Consider the following 22,443-nt stretch of genomic DNA (forward strand, 5'->3'; position numbering starts at 1 on the left):
TTTTTTGGTATTTAAAAAAAATATACTAATGTAAATTCCCCGATCTCCCTCTCTCAATAAAAAAAAGCCGCATTTACACCAATTTAAAATTAAACAGTTTCGTCTGGCAACTAGGCAAATTAATCTTAGTAATTATAGAATCTAGAAAATTAATTTTCAAAAAATTTTTCAAAATAATCACCCCGAATTCACTGTTTTAAATCATTTAATATCATGAAAACTTTACTCTTCAATGAACTCTCACTTAACGAAACCCAAAGAGAGAAATAGAAAGAGAAAGAACGAAATTATGGGATTACGACTATATCAATATGTTTAAAATCCTATATGCTTAAAAAATATAGGGTACATCTCTGAATGCTTACAATATAAAAGATGCATTTAAAAAGAAGATGGCCCCAGGAGATGATAAAAAAAATTATTCCAATTTTTTTTAATTTTCTTTTTTACATTTTTTGTTTTGTTGGACTTTTATCGAATTTTTATAAAATAAATTTTATGCATATTAAATAAATATAAAAATATTTCAACAATATATTATTTTATGAGAAAAATAAAAAAAAAAACAAAAACAAAAATAAATAAATAGAACAAGAAAACAGAAAAAGTTTTATTATTCTTGCAAAAAGCAGCAAACAAAACAAAACGAATAAGAAATCACGAAAAAGGATACCATATAATAAAATGGAAGGAAAAAGATAAACATAAAACGTAACAAACATAAAAAGTAGAATAGTAAAAACAAAAATATCATAACAGTATTATTTCTTAGTCTCATACTCGATTTCTACCACATGTTCACCCATATTCTTATATAAAAGAAAAATAAACTTATACACTTCTCTTGTATAAATCATAATACAAATGTATTTTGCGTATAAATTTACTTTTAATAAAAAAATTTAATGTCAATTTAAAATATATTTGCGATTTTTAATATTTTTGTTCGCGCAGAATATCATCCTGGTATATTTTATAATATTATAAAATTGTAATAAAAGTGTATATGAGATTACTCTCATAAATATAGTTTTAAAATTTATTCGAAAATAAAGAATTTTAAAATTTATTATTAAAATATCAGGAATCAGGAAGAAAAAATTATAATTCTCGATTCTGATCACAAATCTCTGAAATTTTTTTTCCGGAATAATAAAGCACCAAATAAAATACTCTTCAACAAAGACCAAAGATAAAATTTTTTTTTTTTTTTACTAAATTGTTATATTTTTTAAGCGCTCTTTTTTTCAGAATTCAGTCAAACTCATTTTATTTTTTGGAAGAATTCTGTATACAATGTCTAGTACAATATATGTATTTTATTTATATAATCCAATTTGAATACTAAGTAAAAATCATTTACACTTATTGGTATTTTTCACCAATCTACCTATATAGTAATATTCATATATGGAATCAATAGTATATGCTCTCAATTATAATAATATACAACATACAATTGTATGATTTTTTTTTAATAAATTTTCTATACGAATTCCTATAAATGTATGTACTTACATTAAATAATAAAACATATATACAATATTATTATTGTGTATTGAATGTTGTTATATCAAAAAAGGATGTGTATTTTCCGCATCGGATGTACGCTATAAAACAATGACATATTCAATATGAATCCTTATAATATAAATTTTTTTTTTTTTGAATTTTGTATTGTCGCATCTTCTATATTATTATTTTCATACCTACATACTATATAAATATGAATAGGTTCCATAATACAATAGAGAAAATAGAATGAAATAAAGAAAATTTCAATAACAAAAAAATAAGCATAATAATATAAAGGAGTCGGAACAAGTACAAAACAAAAAAAAAAAAACAGAAGAGACGGAAAACTATGAACTTATTATCCATATAACTGTAAATAATTGTAATAGTGTACATATATTCGAAATATATTAATATATATAAATATTTATATATACATATTATTTTATATAACATAATATGATATATATGTATACTATATATTTCCTTTTCCATACTATTTTAGTTTTTATCCATTTGGAATATAAGAATATTGTGTGTTGGGGAAAGAAATGCTCTTTTGTTTATTTTTTGTTTATTTTTTTTATTTTTCTTCATAACTATAAAATACATACATATATAAATACTATAATATATATACATACATTATTATACAAACATATTAATATTAAATGCATATTGTATACAATTTTTTTTTATCAGTATAAAGATATACCAAATAATAATTGACAAAGCAATAAATTGTAACAATAAGAAGAGAATATATTCTTATTGTATATAACATATAAAAAGAGATAGAGAGAACTATTAAAATTATCAAAAAGGACATACTTAAAATATAAATAGTAATATAATATTATATTTTACATATATACAATTCATAGTAACCTATTTCAATATATCGAATATTATATATAGTATATAGTAAATTTTCATGATATATTTTTGTGACTTTTTAAGATATTAAATTATATTTATACCAAAAAAATATTCACTTGCATATATACATACATTCATATATTATATAACGTATGTATGTATATAATTTTACATAAAAAATATTTTTAAAGAGTAATTTTTTATTTTTAAAAATGTAAGATAAAAAATATTAAAATATAAATAAAGAAAATTTATAAAACTAAAAGGTATCGTAAAAAGAAAAAAATTCCAAAAATAAATTTTATTTTTTAAAAAAATAATTTTATTATTTACATAAATTTTAAATTGGACTATAGGACAAAATGATTATTTAATAGGAATTAAAAAGAAATTAGAAAAGTTTATGCAAAAATAAATTATAACATTTATGTGTAAATACTTTGCATTCGCCACATTAATAAAATTATTTTGAAATAAATACTTATACAGAATTCCTAGTTTTTAAATTATTATTATGCATATTGAGTTTGTTCGAAAAATATTGAAATGAATACAGAAGAACAAAACATACAATGGAGATAAAATGGATCTAGATGAGCAAAATACTGATAATCATTGTCTAACATTTTGATTTAAAATTTTTTATCGTATAAGGTTAGAATTTTGGCTCGTTTTGATCGATTTCATTGCGTCCCGAACCGACGAGTTCATTACGTCTTGAACACCTTGTATATATAATAGATTTCAATAATTACGAGTATATTACAAAATAAATTTCCAAATAATATTACATTTCTTAGTTTATTTCTTAGTTTCTCTTATTGTCCTTTAGTTCTATATTTTATTATTTATATCGTATTTTGTTTTTCCGGAAAACCAATGTTCGAATGGTATCAATAAATTGTATGATGCCCTTCGAAAATGAATGTTCGAAAGGTATCATACATTTTGTACTCTGTATGTAACGCTAGAAAATAAACATATGAGATCGAGATACAAGATTATGTTTTTGATAAACATAAATTCTAAATCGGTTTTTTTATTGTCCGTCTAAGTTAAATTAATCAAATTGTCATAAATTAGTGTATAAATTGTTGAATAACGGGCCTACTATTTCAAATCACAAATAATTCACATGTGCCACCTAGTTGACAAAAGTAATTACCAGCGAATTGCTTTGAAAAAACAAACAGGGAAATTAACTTGAAATTCAAGGGCGAATAAAATTTTACGTAAATATCTATATTTAAGATCTTAATACATGAACATTATTTTAATAAAATAAATAATTTATACTTAATGCCCTTCAAAAATAAAAATGTTCGTGCTGATATAAAAATAAATTACAAACAATACCATTAACAATAAAACATAATATTTTAATAAATAAATCTTTATTCAAATAATATAAATTTACCATATACAAATTATTTTCATTGTCACACATATTAATTTAATAATGAATTAAAAATAAAATATCTAAATATAATTATACTTTTTTTTTTTTTTGCAATTTTTTAAGCCAATATCCCTAAATATCGCATAAGTAATGTAGGTAATTTTTCTGCATCATTATATAAAAATAATTATATAAAATAATAAATCTAATTTTGGGTGTTATAAAAATTTTTTTTTAATTATATAGAGAAATAATAACAGTTATACATATATTTGTTTATATATAGTTTAATAATTTATTTATTTAACCTAAAAAGGATTTTTTTTTGGCACTTGCCCGTAACAATAATATATTATACCTTTATTTAAATAAATGTTATTATCGAAATCAAAATTTTATATTAATTTACTTTCAAATAAATTTATTATCTACGACTCCTATGATGTCATTACCATAAATAAATAAATATTTTTTATTTTAATATTATATGAAATACCTATATATTATACCTAAACCTATATATTATTTATTAAAAGTCTATGTAGTTATTTAGAAATAATTTTAAAAATATTTAAAATTTCCATAATATTGGATGTCACATTTCAACTGCATACACTATGGGTATATTAATGTGTATATACCTACATGAATCAAATTCTTATGTGTTAAGTATATATATATACATTATATATCAAGTATATACAATAAAAAATTTATGCTACTATAAAATATTTTTACGATCAAATAAATGCACTTTTAATATTATTTTTTTTTTTTTTTTATAAAAAAAAAAATATTTTCAACTAATTTATTATTAAATATTTTATTATGTATTAATTTCAAATATGCATATATATTTTTTTTAACCCCTATATTATAAATATGGTAATTTTTATGTAATATTGTGTGTTATTTAAAAAAAAAAAACAAAAAAATAATAAATAAAATCAAATTTGAAATATTTTTAAAACTTTAATTAAATAAATATTATTTTGGGGTGAAAAAATTTATGTGTATATACTACATTTATATATAACTAGTATACAGGGTGTTTCGCATAATTTCGGCAAATAATTTCCCAAATGATCAAATTTCTAGCAAAAAATACAGGCTGTAGCTTGAAAGCGAGTATATCTGCATCCACCATCCATATAACTATTTGCTGAAAATAAATAAAAGAATCGTTACTGAAATTATTTACCACATTATGCGAAATATCCTGTATAATAATAAAATAAATAGCATGCATGTAATATGCTTGTATATGAAAAAAAAAATTCCGAATATTTTTATTTTAAGAATTTTAAAAAATAAATAAATAAAATAAAATTTTCTAATTTTAAAATATTTTTTTTTTTCATTTTTTTTTTTTTATCTTCAAATTCACATTGAACTCGTTTAAACATATATATATATATGTATATAAATAATACCAACAATCAATTAAATTTTGAACAACGAAAACAAAAAAATCCATTGCAAAAACATTGAACAAAAACAACAAAAACAAAAAAATTAAAAACTAATTGGGGAAACATTCAATTTTATAACAATTATCTACACATTTCTATGAACCCATAAACATTTGTACAAATAAAACTTTTATAATATAAAACGCACGTCAATTTGAATATTTTTTCCAACAAAAATTTTTTTTTTGTTATTTTTCTTTTTATTATTTTTTGACCATTATTTCAACTATTATTTTTTTTTTTTTTTTAACATTTATATATTCAAATATAAATTGCATTTTAATGGATTAAAATATTTTAACTATAAAATGAACATGTAAAACAATACTAAATATATATAAAAATAAAAATAAAAAATAATAATAAAAAAAAAACATTTAAAATTAAATTGCAAAATGAAATGAAAAATTACCATAATCTCCTGGCTTTTTCTTAAACATATATATATATATATATATATATACACATATATCAAAATAAAATTACATGCAATCAAAAAACAAAAATAACAAAAAACAACTAAAAAACTTGCAATGAAATATAAAAAAATTTTCTACTACAAAATGGTGGAAAAATTGGTTCAACATCCGTGAATAAAAAACAAAATATATAAATATAAAAAATATAAAATTACAATAAAAATTAAATTTTACAAAAAAAAACATAAAACGAACATATTGACAACACAATAAAAAAAAAACGACAATACAACATTAATAACAACAAAATAATCGAAATAATACTCAAAAATTCGAACTGAAACAAAAAAAAAAACAAAAATTCGCACTGAACAAAAAACTATTACTATAAATTTTAAATTATCACTCCAATAACAACAAAAACCAAAATAAAAATACACTACTCGTACACTCCTGTTAACTCTCTCTTTATATCTCATATTCAATTTACCCCGCCCCCCCTCCCAACCACCACGTATTTTTTCACTTAAATTATTTCTCATATCTTAAAAATTTCCAAAACAAAACAAAAAAATTTTAATACATACAAATTTCATTTCTATACGAAAATTCAATATAAATTTTAACATTCATAACACTTGCCATTACCATACAATATAATATAATAAATAAACTCTGCCTGTTATGGTGATTATTTTCTGTCTTAATAATAATAATAATTGACATAAAAATAATATGATCACAACAATAAAAAAAACTATATATATATATACAATATATAATTAAAATAACAAATTACGTCATATATAAAAAACAAATTGTTCAAAAATATCTCGGGCAAAAACAAAAAAAAAAAATTTTTTTTTTAAATTTAATACAATAATAATGACAAAAAACAAAACAAAAAAACTGGGCTGTCATTTTAATTTCATGCATTCATATTGGAATGACGTTCTCCAAATATTTTTTAACCCCTTCTTTTTTTTTTCGTGTTCTGGTACACAATTGAAAAATTGTTCACATTTATACTGTTACATTCGTTTAAAAAATAAAAAAAAAAACAAAATAAAAAATTTAAAATAAAAAAAAAAATTTAAAAATATTTTAATGGAATAATTTATACACACATTTATATTCACAAAACTTACATTTAATAATAACTGCATACATTAATAACATTCTCATTCAAAATAAAAAAAAAACTCAAATTAAATTTAATTTTTTTTTTGTTCTCATTTTGATTTAAAAATTAAATAAAAATAATAATAACAACTACAATTACAATACAACAAAAAAAAAAAAAAATGTTTGGTAAAAAATTTTAAAAACGTTGATGGGCTACTCATTCGGTTCAATGATTGACAAATTTTTATTGCCACCGTTTTATTTTAAACGGATGATGTTTTTTTTTTCTCTCTCTCTCTCTCTTTTCTTCTTTTTTGTTATTTTCCCATTTTTTGAATTTATTTTAACGCGTATTCACATTTATGTGTTTACAATAAAACAAAACAAATGTCCTTATATGAAAAATGTAACATCTGTAAAACATATTTATTTTGATAAATATACTTTGCACATACACACATCTACATACAAACACATTCATTTGTTTTAACACTTAACTTTTTTAAAAATATTTTTTGTTTACGCTTTCATTTGTTTACTTATACACAAACTATATGCGTATAAATATATTTTATAATTTATTTCGATTACCCTACATATATTTTCTGATTTTATTATATACAATAATACACCAAATATTGAAATTCCAAAACTTATGCGAATATTAAACAAACTATTTGACATAATGTGTCATAAATGACAACCATAAAAATACATTAATATTTGTCGTTGATGTTGGAAATAAAAAAAAAAAATTTCCCGAATTTTAACAAAATCTTTTGCTAAAAATTTATTTTTTATTATGTAAAACACTTATTTACAATTTATATTTATTTTATTTTCTTCTATATATATGACAATTTTATTATACTTATAATCCGAACTTGACTTACTAACATACATACATTTATTCATACATATTGTTTATAAAAAAAATTATATTAAAAATTATATTGAAACTGGAACACTTTGTGTATTAAAATCAATATTGCACTCTTACTTAAAAAAAAAATATATACCATCAACCATATACCATTTTGTCATATGTAAATAACAAATATTAACACAAATAACAAAAAAATTAAAAAAAAAAAAATTAAATAAACAATTAAAACAATATAAAACTAAATAAAAAACACAAAATATTTTATAACGGTTTCAATTCATTACAATAATACTAAAAAATATTAAAAAATCCTTAAAATACAAAAAAAAATAAAATAATAAAACGACAACAATTTATTATTTTACACTTGTATTACGGGCCCCGTCCACTAAAATCCACTAAAAATAATTTTTCAATATAAATTTTCTTAAAAATGTGTGCGCTAAAATGAAAATTAACAAAAAAAAATTTTTAAATTGTACATGAAATAAAATAAAAAAAATTATAATAATGACCGTAATAATAAAATAAAATAAAAAAATAATAAAAATGTTAAAAACAATAACGAAAATCAAATTAAAAAATTTACCGGGATACTGGGATATTTTTTTCTGTTCTTCTTATTTATACAATTTGGCTTCATAAACGACGGATATTTATAACGGGGATTTTACATTTATTTTCCATTTTTTTTTCTTTTATTCTTCTTCTTTTTTTTTATATTTGTATTTTTTAACTTCCTTTACACCGTTACAATTTATTTATTGTTCAAACTTTTGGGTTTTTCCAAAAAAAAAAAAAAATTTTTTACATTGTATTACGGGGAATTTTAATTTTTTTTTTTTTTCATTTTGTATCAACTGCAATCGGTTGAATACGGATTTTGTACAATACTTAAAAAAAAATATATATTTATTCTTTTTTGCAATATGGAAATTTTTTTCGGGGTTAAATAAAACAAAAAAAATCTATATATATATATGTATATATATCAACATATTTGAAATGAAAAATTTAAACTATATACAATAACAATGTTAATGATGATGATGACTACGACAACTACAACGATTACGATGACGACTACAACGGCAAATAACAACAATAACAACAACATTAACGGCGATCAACAATTCTATATATATTTATATGAAAATTACTACTATGCAGATACTTCAACACAAAATAGTAAAACAGCCACAATTGAAATGTATGCACCAAGCTCATATAATGATACCGTTACAGGTGAAACATTATCAAGCGTTTCAGAAAAGAGTGATTCATATTCGAATGAAGGCAGTCAACCGGATTATATGGTACGTAAAACTAAAAAAAATAATAAAAAATTAATTTTTTTTTTTCATTTTTAAATTTTTTTTTTAATATTTATTTTTTTTGTATATTTTTTGTGTTCGTTAATTCATTTCCGTACACTCTTTTTGCATCGTTTATTTTGTTATGTGTATAGGTACTCAAAGAGAAAAAAAAAGGGTCCCAAAATAGAATGACAAGGAAAAATTAAATGCAATAATTTTTTTTTTCTTCTCTGTTGTTAATTTACTTGACTTTTTTTTTAATGTTTTCTTTTTTTTTTGTTTTAAATGTTATATTTTGTGTTTACCTGTATACTATAATATTTCACTTTAATTTGATTGTATACCATCAAAATGCAGAGAAATTTTTTTTCTTGAAATTTTTTTGTTTTTTTGTCGTTAAGGTCCATTCAATAAGGATGCAAAAATAAATTCTTTTGACATTTAATGTAATTAACTTTAAAAATGTAATGAAAGAGAAAAAGTGAAAAAAAAAATACCCTGAATTCAAAGAAAAGCTAAAAGGAGAGAAAATTTATAAAATTGTTGATTTTTTTTTCTTCTCTTTTAAATATAAAATTAATGACAATTAGGCTACTCTTTTTACATAAGATTTTTTTTTTTTTAAATAACAAAGCAATGAATAAAGTTTAAGAGTTTTTGAGATGAGTATAAAATATGGGAAAGCTAATATCTTTATTCGGATTGAATCCTAGAACTAATAATGAAATTATTTAAACTTTTGAAAGAATAAAATATAGCTTTTGAATGATCAAATCAAATTAATATGATCAAAATCAAACATTGAAAAGTATGGATATCTAGGTGTCAATTTTAAATTTGATATTTTTATTCTAATACCGAAATATTTAATTCGGCAGACTATACCGAAAATAACATTAAAGGCGTTTTGTATTTTTTTCCTCTTTCATTCTTTTTTCTTAAATAATTTTAATTTGCAATTATATTGGTTCCCCAAACATATTACTTTGTTAATTTTCAATTCGTAATAATTCTATGCTTTTCAATAAAAATTCCAACTAAAATCAATTTCTATTTTTAAATATTACAAAAAAATTGCATACATTTAGGGGCCTACTGCAATATTCTTAATTACATTTTCAACAATATTTTGGAATTTAATATTATAACAATAATTTGCAATTAATTTAAAATTTCGAAATTTAAATTTCCTCAATAGTAATTTAAATACATAATGTTTTTAACTTATAATTAAAATAATAATTAAAATAAATTTTTGTTTATTTGCATATAAATAGACTCTACGAACATTTTCTCTTACATTCTCATTCATAATATTCTTAAATTTGATACTAAATGCCAATGTAATGCAAAAACAAAACAAAAATAATTTCATTTGCCTTCCAAGAAATTTAATAATTAAAATGAAATTAATTCAAAAAAATTCAATTTTTAATAAAAATTCAATTTTATTTCCAATAACAATTTTTTTTGTTGTACAACTTTTTCACTGCTCACAAATTTTTTTTTCTGCAAAATGATAATGAACTAACAGTAAATGAAGAAAAATTATTATTGTAAAAAAAAAAATTGCTGCCTCCTCTCATTCCCCAACGCATAACTGCCCCATTTTTCTTCGATATTATTTTGAATATATGAATTGAGCTTTAATTAACAAAATGCAATTATGCGAGTAAAAAATGGGGAAAAAATTTTAAAAATTTATTCAGTTAAATTAAAAAAGTATAAAAAGCAAAAATTTATCAAAAATTATTCCGAAAAATGAAAATTAAAATCTTGTATTTTCCAAGTGAACATTGTGTACGTACTCACTGTAAAATAAAATTAAATGAAAATAGATTTAAACCAATAATATTTTTTGTCAGATTAACCAACATCAGTACAAGAATAATAGTCGCAATTTATGATTCAAAATTTCAATGCACCACAAAAAAATTTAAAAATGTCAGAAAATTTTTTTTTTATTAATTACAGTTAAAATTTTTACTCATTTCAATTTTTTGAATCAAATTCATTCCACAATAGACCACTAAATATAGAACAAACTATAATTCATTTCATTCGACATATTTGCGAAATTTTAATGCTCTTTTATATTTCATATAGGATTAAATGAATAATTTTTGAATAAATTCCACAATTTACGGTCTTCCATAACTTATTCATTTTGTATAAAATTTTTATTTTTAAAATTCTAAAAATTGCCCATATGAGATGAAATTATGTGCCTAAAAAAAAACCAACCAACCCAAATAATATTGCAGTAAAATAACATTTTTGCATGTTATGTAAAATGAAAATTGTAAAATATTGTCGGCAAAAGATTTAAGTTAAAATTATGGCGAATAGCTGCTGTCATTCTAAGAATAGAATTTTAGAACAAGATATAAATATTTACAGTGATTTCAAATAAAATTTGTGCACATCAAAATACAAAAATCTTTATATAAATGATTCCTTCTTCACTCGTAGGACGAGCATAGGCCTAGTGCATGACATCGTAGATAGTCATGTTCCAACTTCAATGTGTAATAGAATTGCTATGTTAATGTTAGTGACTAGCCTGCCAAATTACAAAGAATATACCTACATAATATTATCAAATTTCCACAGATATTTTAATTTGATGTTCAAATTCTGTTTTGAATTACTGTACTCTCCAATTCAACCACAATATTTTCTATAAAAAATGTTCTTACCATTTTCTATAACATAAGTATTTCGTTTCGTTGAATAGTTTTTCAATATATATATATATATATATTTATATATGTAAATATATATAGGTATCCAAAAATAGTATGGTTTATTTTACATAAATATTGAGAATGAAATATATTGCGTGTTTCCTATGGTCAATCGTGGTGTAGAATTAGCTTTTCAATGTGATTTATTAAATTAGGATGATTTTGGTTATAAAACAAAATAACAAGTAGTTCATGGAATTTTACAGAATTTCACTTGGTTTTAAGAAATAATAAAATTTTTTTTTCATATAATATGTACAAATAATTTGTTTTATATAACATGTACATTAGTTATGATAGGAAGAAACGTTTTTAATGTATAACATTAATATAACAATTTCAATTTAGTTATTATATTCATTTTTTTCTATGCAACAAATAATAGTAATAAGTACTAATCTTTTACTTATAATTCTATAAATCCTTAAAATTCTAAAATTTTTCAATAATTTGAATATATGAAATTGTGGAATATGCAACTGCAACTATTACAAATGTTGAATTATAAAATATTAAATTTCGTTATACAATTTTTTGTCTTAGAATAGAACATCATTTTTATTCTATGTCCACGATATGACGTGTGATATTTTTTTCACATATGGAAAATATTTGAAAATTTTTCCAATATAAGACAAGTAATACAATATTTTTTACTACAGCCCCATTTGTGAACGGTGTTGTGCAAATTTACTGTTAAATTCACTATTATAACAAATTACTTTGTTATGATAATGGAACCACAAATTTAAATCATGGTTTTTTATAAAGTATTCATCTTAAAACGTGTTTATTTAAAAATCTTCCTGCATTTTCGCACTGTTCCATAAAGTAAATGAGCTTTCAACTTTAATAAAAAGTAACTTCAAGAATTTCTGAAACTTCTTTTGAACCTTTGAAAAATACAAACTAAAACATCAGCTCTTTAGCACTCTACTCTTTTGTATTATTATATTTAGTTTTAATCCTTTTTAATTTTGTGCGTATTCTGAAGTAGAACAAAAATAAAAGAGTAAATAATTTTTTGAAGTTTCGTTTCAATTTTTTTTCTTATAAATTAATTCCTTTAGGGAAAATTATGAGCAAACAACAATTTTTTCTGGTATATCGTAATTCCTGCACTCTCCTTTAATACTTCTATTCATATTTTATAAATAATAAATATAATAAAATTTCATTCCTACACATATTTTTTTTTTCATCTTATTAAAATTCATTTCCTCAAGGACGAAACAAACAAAAATCAAGAAAACCAACAAAAAGGAAAGAAAACAAAAAGCAAAAGAAAGACTGCTCTTCTTACATTTTTATCTGTTATCCTTCCTTAATTTTAGAGTTCATTGTGCGTTAGTCTTGAACGCTAAGTCAAATATGAAATATTAAAGTTGTATATTAAAAAAAAAACAGTTTAATTTTAACTATATAACAGAGAAGAAGAAAATACAAAGAAGAGAATTGTTTTTTATGCAATTTCATATTTTTTTATTGTCTGTTGAGGGTGAGGGCAAAATCCTTGGGGCATTATTTTCAACAATTAGCTATTTACTAAAAAGGATATTTTTATTCTGTTATATTAATAAAAAAGAAATTATTAAACTTACATTAAACACGTAAATGAACAACAAAAAAAAAAATAAAGAAAAATGAAATTGTTGTTGTTTGAGTTGAAATTTATAAAAAAGTGCTAGAAGCTCTGGAAATTCCTGCTACTATATTCCTCTGGAGATTATTTTTATTAGGAAATTTGAAAAATTTAATTTCAAAGTTATGTAGAAAACACACAAAAAAGTGCTGTATAACAGTTATAATAGGTATACATAGTATTCCAAATTAATTTACTTATTAGATAAATATCTTTAGTTAATGTAGTCTTTATTAAATGTTCTCAATTGAGAATAATGAGCTCCGTACTCATACTGATAGCGAGGCACAAAAAATTATTTAACAAAATAAGTAGTACGTCACACTCCAGCTACGTCTATAATATTTACACCTAATTATGCTTACAATTGTATTACTAAAAACTACTTGAAACGCTAATAAATTAATGAAAAATTTCTTGAAAACATGATTAGGAGAGAAATGAATTTTCGTGTAACATTACCATAATTAAATTTACATAATTACGTACTAAGAGTATAGAGATTAATTTCAATATTAAAATTATTTCAATACTGGCTTTTTATAACAATTTAATATTAAATTATAATGTAGGTGTTTATCTACAATATTAAGATGCAAACACAAAACATTAAACTCTTAAAGTATAATAAGAGAAATTCGAACAAAAATAAAATCCTTTGGAAAAAATCCTTCGGAAATTGTGAAAAACAGAGAAAACCAGAAAAAAAAATGCTCAATTTTTATTCTACTGGCAATTGTTTTTCTCTGCCTTTTATTTTTATTCACTCATACTCATCATAGGTTAATCCTCTAAGGGCCTAGGGATAAATGTAATAATATCCTTGTTCGTTGTTGTCTCAATTTTGTACATCTTTTTTTTCTTTTTTAGTTAGTTTTATATTTTCATTTAGTTGAAAATATTTTCGCTTCATTTTCCATGTCTTCTATCAACAAATTCTTTATTACTTTATCCCATTTGATTATTTTTTCTTGTCTTTTTGCCAAAAATCCAAAAAAAAAAAAAGACTTTTTTCTTTGAAAATTTTTAGGTATTATGAACTTTAACATATATATTTTCTTCAAATATTATTATTAGCAAACATGTTTAAGGCTTGATTGTATGTTTTAAGTCTTCATTGCCCCCCTAATGGGTTTATTATATCAGTTATCAATTTAATTCTATGTTTAATTTAGAAAACCTGACGTCAGAGAATTTTTTCTCCATTTGTTATAACAATTCTTCGAACTAATTAAAATTTTGCCTAAGAATCGTTTTAAAAATGAACAGTTCAAATAATATTGAACGCTTTGATTTCGTATTGAATCAATTTTGAGAGTGCTGCCATATTACAAATTGAAATATTTAGAATATTTCCAAAATTTTACTTTTAATTAAACTTTAAAAATTTTTAGGTATTGACTTTTTCTAACCTATATGAAATACCTAAATTAAATTTCAATACAAATGGTATAACAGATTTCAATATAACAATGTGGTCTTAGAATACTGTGAGACATAAAAATTCCATAACAATTATTCCTTTTTTTTTGTCCTGCTAATAATAATTTTGGCAATATTTCTTCAGTTTTTTTTTTGTTTCTGATTTAATTTTATTGTTATTGTTTGTATTTTTTTTCTGTTCGACTTAATGTTTCTCGTCTTTTCTTGTTAAGACATTTCCGGTCTTCTTCTTTCAATATTGTTTATATTTTTTGTCTTGTTAGTTTTTTTTGCTTATGCTTTCTGTTTCTCTTTTTCTGTGCCTTGATAAATAAACATAGAATTATTTCTCAGACTTATTTTCTGTTTTGTTTAATTTTTTTTACTGTCCTTTCTGTTATATTTGTATTACATTTTGTTCCTTTTAGAAATACATATATACGTACATAATAATATTATATTTAAGGATCCATTCATGTAATATTTTTTTTGATCATATTTTCTCTTTTGGAATTTTTCTAATTCATTTTTATGCTTTTTTTTTTGTTATTTTGTATTCTATCTAACATAACATAGGATGAAACACGCAAAAAAGCTGCTTCAACATACCTGGTAGAAAATTCAGATATACCACCGCCAAGATATCAAAAGGATGGTACATTGCCAAATATGTATCCTAATAATATAGGTAAGTTTGGTTATTTTTATAATATTATATATTTGTGTACTATATTATAATATAATGTATTAAAAGCACATAAACTGGTATACAGAAATAATTACATTAAACCCGTGAAGGCATATTGCTCGTTTTATTGTTTGAAAACTATAACAACTCAAAAAAAAACGTAAATTTCTAGGCAAATATCATTATTGGTGCAGCATATTTTCTGTGCGCTATATCTTGGACATAAATCAATGATTCTTTTTGTCTTGGACACAAAATCATATTTTTGTAGAGTTAAAATTTTCCGTGAGAAACACTACAAAAACGTTCATTACTTAGTTGTACAATATATCGCACCTACATTGCCTTGTACCACTTACTAAGTCTCTTTCCCTGTAAAATTCCGTTCCAAAATAAGATATGGACAATTCATTCGTAAACGCTTTTTTAATTAATATGTTTTGAGTTACAACAGTTTTAAAATGAATGACTACTACAACATTTTAGAATAATACAATAGTAATAACAACGATAATAATAATAAAATAATAAAAAATGAGCAAAAAATGAAAAAAACAGAAAACAAAAATGAAAATGAAAAAAAATGAAAAGATGGACAATAAGTACACAAGACAAGATCTTGATCATCATAGACTATATACAGTTATTTAGAAGATTGTAACAATTTACACAATTTCTCTTTCTGTTTTTTTTTTATGTCATTATGGTTTTCCACTTCCCGAGGTATATTCAATTTGTTACGACGTATGTAATGTCCATACAAACAAGAAGAAAACCCCATAAAGTATATAAATTCTTGCTCAGAATAAAGTTCTAATTCGATTTAGTTATGTCTATCCGGGCAAGTCGTCTATTGTTGAAACGCTCACTTGAGAGAATATTTGAAAATTCGTAAATCGGTGTTAAAAATGAAAACTGAAAATTCGCCAAATATATGGTCAGTAAAATCTCTAAAATAACCTTGTAAAATACAAATTTTATTGGAACTTTTTTTAACTTTAATTCTTCTGGATTCCAGCTCATAATTTCTTGTAATATTTCGAGTCGTAAGACATAGTTTACTTAAAATAGTCGGGTATAAAATTTTAGCAAAGACCAAAATCAACTTTTTTACTTGTTTTGCCTCTACTCTTTTGGAATTGTTTTTTTTTTTTTAATATTTATATTAAAAAAGGAATACGGTTGTTGTTTCAATTAGAGATGTTGTCCAAATAAAGTAAGGGGGAAAAAAATAAAGAAAAATAAGAAAAACATTGAGAGTAAATTGTTAGAAAGAGAAAAACATCTTTATAAGTGTGTAGTTGAGTTTTTAAGAATATTTTTTTTCTCTTTCAATTTTTTCTCGATTTTTTTTTAAATAACTTCTATTATTATTATATTTTTCACTGGGTATTATGTTGGCAAGTCAAACATCATAAAAAAAGCACAAAAAGGAAGAAGAAAAACTTCATTTGAGAATGAAAAAAATGAGAGAAAAAAAAATTTAATGAAAAGGATTTCTTTCCCTTTTCCTACTTTGTATTTCTCTTTTACTTACTTTTATAGCTCCTCTTTTTCTTCATCATTCGCTATGTTGGGCCGTCTGATCCTATACAATATAAAATAAAAAAGTATATAAGTATAAGAGAAAAAATTACAATAATAATATTTTTATAAGAAGTAGAAAATTGTTACATTCATTTTTATTTTCTAATATACAACACTAAAGTTAAAAAGAAAAATAAAAAATAAAACCAAAATAAAAGAAAATTATTTAATTGAATGGAATGAGAGTATAAGGGTATTTAATTTATTTATTTCAGGTAAAATAATTTTTATGTCTGCTCATTCAAGGACAACAACTAACGACTATCAACGATGACGATTTTTTTTCGCTCTTATTTTATTTGGTTTTTTTTTTTGTTGGTATAAATATCGTAAAAAAAAAAACAGGGAAAAAATAAATATTATATAAAAATATGTACATATAATTTTTACGGTACTTTAAATTTTATTACATTAGATACATACATACCCACATAAATGTATATAAGTATAGGGCTCGTATAATAATAATTTTTCTTTTTATTTTATTTTATTATAATTGAACCATTTAAATTGCATACTTTTAGGGATTTTTTTTTATACTCATTTTTCTTCATTTTTTCTTTCCTTTGAATGTCATTAAAGATGATAGTGTAATAAAAACAACAAAATGGTATTAAATATATATATATATATTTGTATATGGAAAAAAATATTTGTATAATAATTTTATCATACCTTCAGGTAATATATTATATTATATGCAAAAATTTGAGGCGATCCAAAATTAACTGAGTTAATGTATAGAGTTTTTTGTTTGATAACTATTTGAATTTAATAGACTAAAATAACAAGAAAAATGATCAAATGTGAAACATGTGCTTTACTTGTCCAGGACAGCTTTCTTGATTATATATATTTAATATGTTGTTTTATAAAAATTTGTTTCACATCTTGAGGTCTAATTCTTATTATTTATATTACATGTTATGTTTATTTGGATACGAAATAAAGACTATTCATATAATTTTAATAAAATTATAGGCCTTTTAATAAAACTGTTTAAGAAATTAATTTTATAATAGCAAGCAGCCTTTGATACATATATACAATTATTATATTTATGTTTGTAAGGCAAACATATTGAAATAACTAATTAAACATATTAAATATAATTAAATTTGCTTTATTATATATTATTATTAATTGAGCATAGCTTCCACAACATTAACTATTTTTCATCAAATATTTGATGTGATGTGATCAAGTACTTCAAAATTTCGAATTAATTAAAAAAAAATTCTATGTATCAAATTCTAAGCCCATAATTTTTTCTTTAATAAGTTCACTAACAAAACACTTCTTCATTATTAATATGTACCTTTTTAAATTTAAATTGGAGCTTTGTTTTATTATCTCAATTTAATATACACAAACATTAATATTATAACCGTAAACTTTAATATAATAATAATACTTTTCATATATGTATCTTGGGAAATTTAATTCAAATATCCTTTGATTTATAGAAACTAAACAGCCCTTAAGTATGAAAATAAAACATGACAAACACACAATATAATACGCATATAAAAAAAAATATACATATATATATATATATATCCATACATATTTACATTGCATATATTTTGTTGTGTCTTATTTGTAACAAAGGTAAACAATTTAAGGATAATACAATTTATTTCCTTAAAGACATTTTACAATGTATTACATATATATGTATAAACGCAAAGGAAAAATACAAGAAAATATTTCTTAACAAAAACAGAAAAATACAAAAAAAATGTAAAACGAAAAATTATTTCATAAAATAACCTTATAGGTAAAATGAAAATAAAACAAGGTCCATACAAATTCAGTAAAGAAAATAAAAAAGAAAAATATGTCTTAAATAGATTTTTTATTATTAAATATATTGTCCTATAAAAATAACATGAATGCCGGGCACAAAAAAAATATATAACATAAAAAGACAATAAAAAAGTAAAATTAAATAAAAAAAAAAAAAAAAAACAAAAATAATAATGGTGTCACAGGACAAAAACACAAAAATGTTAAAAAGAAAAACAAAAGTCATATAAACAGATCACGAAATCCTCCTATTGTTTAACATATATAAATATTACGCAATATAAAAATAACAAGGTGCCATCATATATACGTTAAAAAGGACTCTTATATATATATACATCAAACCATTGAGTATGATTGTGTATTCACAAAAAAAAAAATACAAAATATGAAGAAATTGTTGAAGGAAAATAATGGACCAAATTGGATAATGATACAAAAAAAAAAACAAAAAATAATATCCTTAAAAATAAAACATGAGAAGGACATAAGAACCCAAAGAAATTATCAAAAAAAAAAATTGCACTTGACTTAATATTTTTAGTCTCTGTGTATGTGACTAAAAGCCATTTTTATTATTTGCACTCACTCATTCTCTTTTTTTTTGTTTTTTGGTTTTTTTGTTCCTTAAAAACAAAAACAAACTTACATAAATATGAGTTTCTTTTTTGAGTAAACCATGCGATAGAGAATTGAATATTTTCTATATAACCTGAGAAAAAAAGTTATATACATTTATACTGATATCAAGTAAATTAAATGAAAATTATTAGACAGGAGCAGTGAAACGATAAATATTAAGGAAAGGCCATCTGTTTTATAACATTTGACCAATTCTAAATATCCTAATATTACGATGTATATATATATATATATATATATATATATATATGTTCTTAGTGTTATACACATTATTTTATGAAAATATTTATAAAATTACCCAAATCTTACAAAAAAATATTAAAACAGAAATGAAATATAATAAATTTCCTTTTACTATTTATAATACACACTAATTTAGAAAATTCAGAACTTCGTAAACGTAATTCCAAATTCGTAAAAAATAAGAGGCCGTAAATTTTAAACTATGACGAATTTAGGTTTCTTTTTGTGATTTGCTATTCAAAAAAAACTGCCTAGGTTTATATTCTTTGTCATGTATTTCATGTACTTATTAATTTAGTTCCGAAATCATAAGTAAATTTCGGAACAACAAATTTGCATTCGCAACATATTTTTTCCAGATCAAGAAATTTTTCTGGGGGCCGCCAATATTATATTTACTTCTAAATAATTATAGCCGCTTTTTAGTTTTTTTTCGTTTTTATAGAATTAAGCGCAGCTGGTAAAATTTGAAGTGCAAAATTTAAATAACTATTATTGAAATATTATAAAGAGAACAAGAAATTTTCAAAGAGAAAGTCTATACGACGATCCTGTTTTGACAATTTTATGAATAAATTTCTTACATGAATATTGAAAATTTTCCTTCTACTACGATTTATTATAGTGATCGCAGTATACAACTATTAAAGAATATTTAACGAGTCTATTAGATTTTTAACATATTTTTTCTTTATTTTTCGTTTGATATTCTCATTATTAAATCCATATTTAGAAAATTATGTACACGCACATATTAATATATACATACATATATGTACATTCCCATTTTATTTAAGTCATGTCAGAAATCAAAAATATTTTATTAAATTTATGAAAAGAAAACATTTTCATTTTTTATTATTTACTCATTTTTTTTTTCTTTCTTCTTCATTTTGTTTTGTTGTGTATGTGCATAATCATAATAGTACATATATGTGCTTTTTGTATTGCTTAGAAGAAAATATTATTTAAAAATAGGAAAAAAAAAAATATAAACAAAATCAAAAATTTAATTTTTTTTTTTTCAAAATGTCGACTTTAATCTCACAGTTATAAAATATTTCGGTCTCATATTTTTAAATTGTATGTTTATGTTTAAATTGTATTGAGTTTTTTTCTCATAATATTTCTAATATTTTTTTTTGAAAAATTTATTTAATTTATATTTTTCTGTTTTTTTACTTTTAAAGAAATAAGAAAACTTGTTCATGCGAAATAATTTAAGGATAAGAAAAAAGTAAAGTAAAAATAGAGAAAAAAAAAGTAATTTATTTTTATTGTTAAAAATGAAATTTTTAAAATTAAATTTAAACAAAAAAAAAAATATATAAAATAATAAGACGAGTATTTCAAATTTAATTATTTGTTATATGTATGGCATATGTGTGTTTTTGATCCATATAAAAAGTTTTGCGTATACAATGTTAAAATATTGGATTTTTTTCTAGTCTTTTGAAATTGTCCGTACACTCAGAAGACAATGTAAGATATTAAATATGAAAAATAAAAAATAGTAATGATTTTTAATAAAGAAAAGTTCGCAATAAACATGCTTACTTGCTTTCAACTTAATTTAATTAAATTTTTACAAAAAAATTCATTAGAGCTCTTTCTAATGGATAATTTTTAATTAAAAACGAAAAATTTCCTTTCTACTTTATTAAAAATAGTTCGTATTTAAATACAAATACATTGAAAATTGAAACTAGAAAGGACGTCTTACTTTAAAATTTTAAAAAAGCATGAAATATTTTCCTATAATACAAAATTAAAAGTAATTTTTAATAATTTCCAAGCGATGATAACATTAAGTTGATAAAAACATCTCCTTTTAAAAATAAATTAATTAATATAGTTTATGAAACCAGTGAAATTAGTACAGTTCGGGAATTAAAAAAAAACCATGATAAGTAAAAAATAAAATCATTTGCACCAATATTAATAAAATTAATTTTCAATAGACCCCTAGAAATTATTGAAATATTCAAAGTGAATATTATGACACTAGTCTTGAAAATTATTTTAATTTTAAATTAATAGGTCTTACCAAAGACTATGACATAATAAAATCTATATTAAAACTCTAATAGCTTTAAAAAAATTATTATACTTAAAACTTTCATATTCACTTCAATTTTTTCGATTACCAAAATTATTTTAAGTAGCTATAATAAAAAAATAATATTATTAAAAAGAAAAAACTGTTTTCAAAAAATTCATGTCAAGAATTCCAAATTTCATCGCAGATTTCAGAGAATACAATATGAAATTTCGCATATACAGGATCAATATTCTTATTTCACTCTACTCTTTTTTTATTGTATTTTAAATTACTTTTTCTTTTCCCATTATCAACTTCCTTCCAAAATATATAGATAATGGGAAATTTTAGAAAAATGAAAAAAAAAAATAATTTTTTTTGGTTTAACACACACATTAAAAATCATTAAAAGTGAATAGAAAAAAAAATAGTAATTAAATTTCATAGCGTATACTAGAAAGAAAATTAAACTTTTTTTTTTAAAAAAAAGAAGAATACCGTAAAATTTATAGAATTAAAGCTATTTTAAACTTTTGAAATTCGCAATTAAAATATCACTTGTTAACAGTTTTGAATTGATAATGCTTAAAAAAAAATTCTATAATATTGTT

General features: G+C 21.5%; 1 protein-coding gene across 1 annotated transcript in view; it reads left to right on the plus strand.

The window, feature by feature from the left end:
* Nucleotides 1-22,443, plus strand: part of LOC129606636 (nephrin) — a 504,217-nt gene that overhangs the window by 445,295 nt on the left and 36,479 nt on the right. Inside the window, exons 17-18 of the mRNA XM_055517050.1 lie at nt 8,866-9,011; nt 15,399-15,510. Of these exons, the coding sequence (XP_055373025.1) occupies nt 8,866-9,011; nt 15,399-15,510 (258 nt within the window). The remainder of the gene's footprint in view (nt 1-8,865; nt 9,012-15,398; nt 15,511-22,443) is intronic.

The sequence above is a fragment of the Condylostylus longicornis genome, unplaced genomic scaffold (genome assembly GCF_029603195.1).
Source record: "Condylostylus longicornis isolate FDR11 unplaced genomic scaffold, ASM2960319v2 ptg000020l, whole genome shotgun sequence".
NCBI lineage: Eukaryota > Metazoa > Arthropoda > Insecta > Diptera > Dolichopodidae > Condylostylus > Condylostylus longicornis.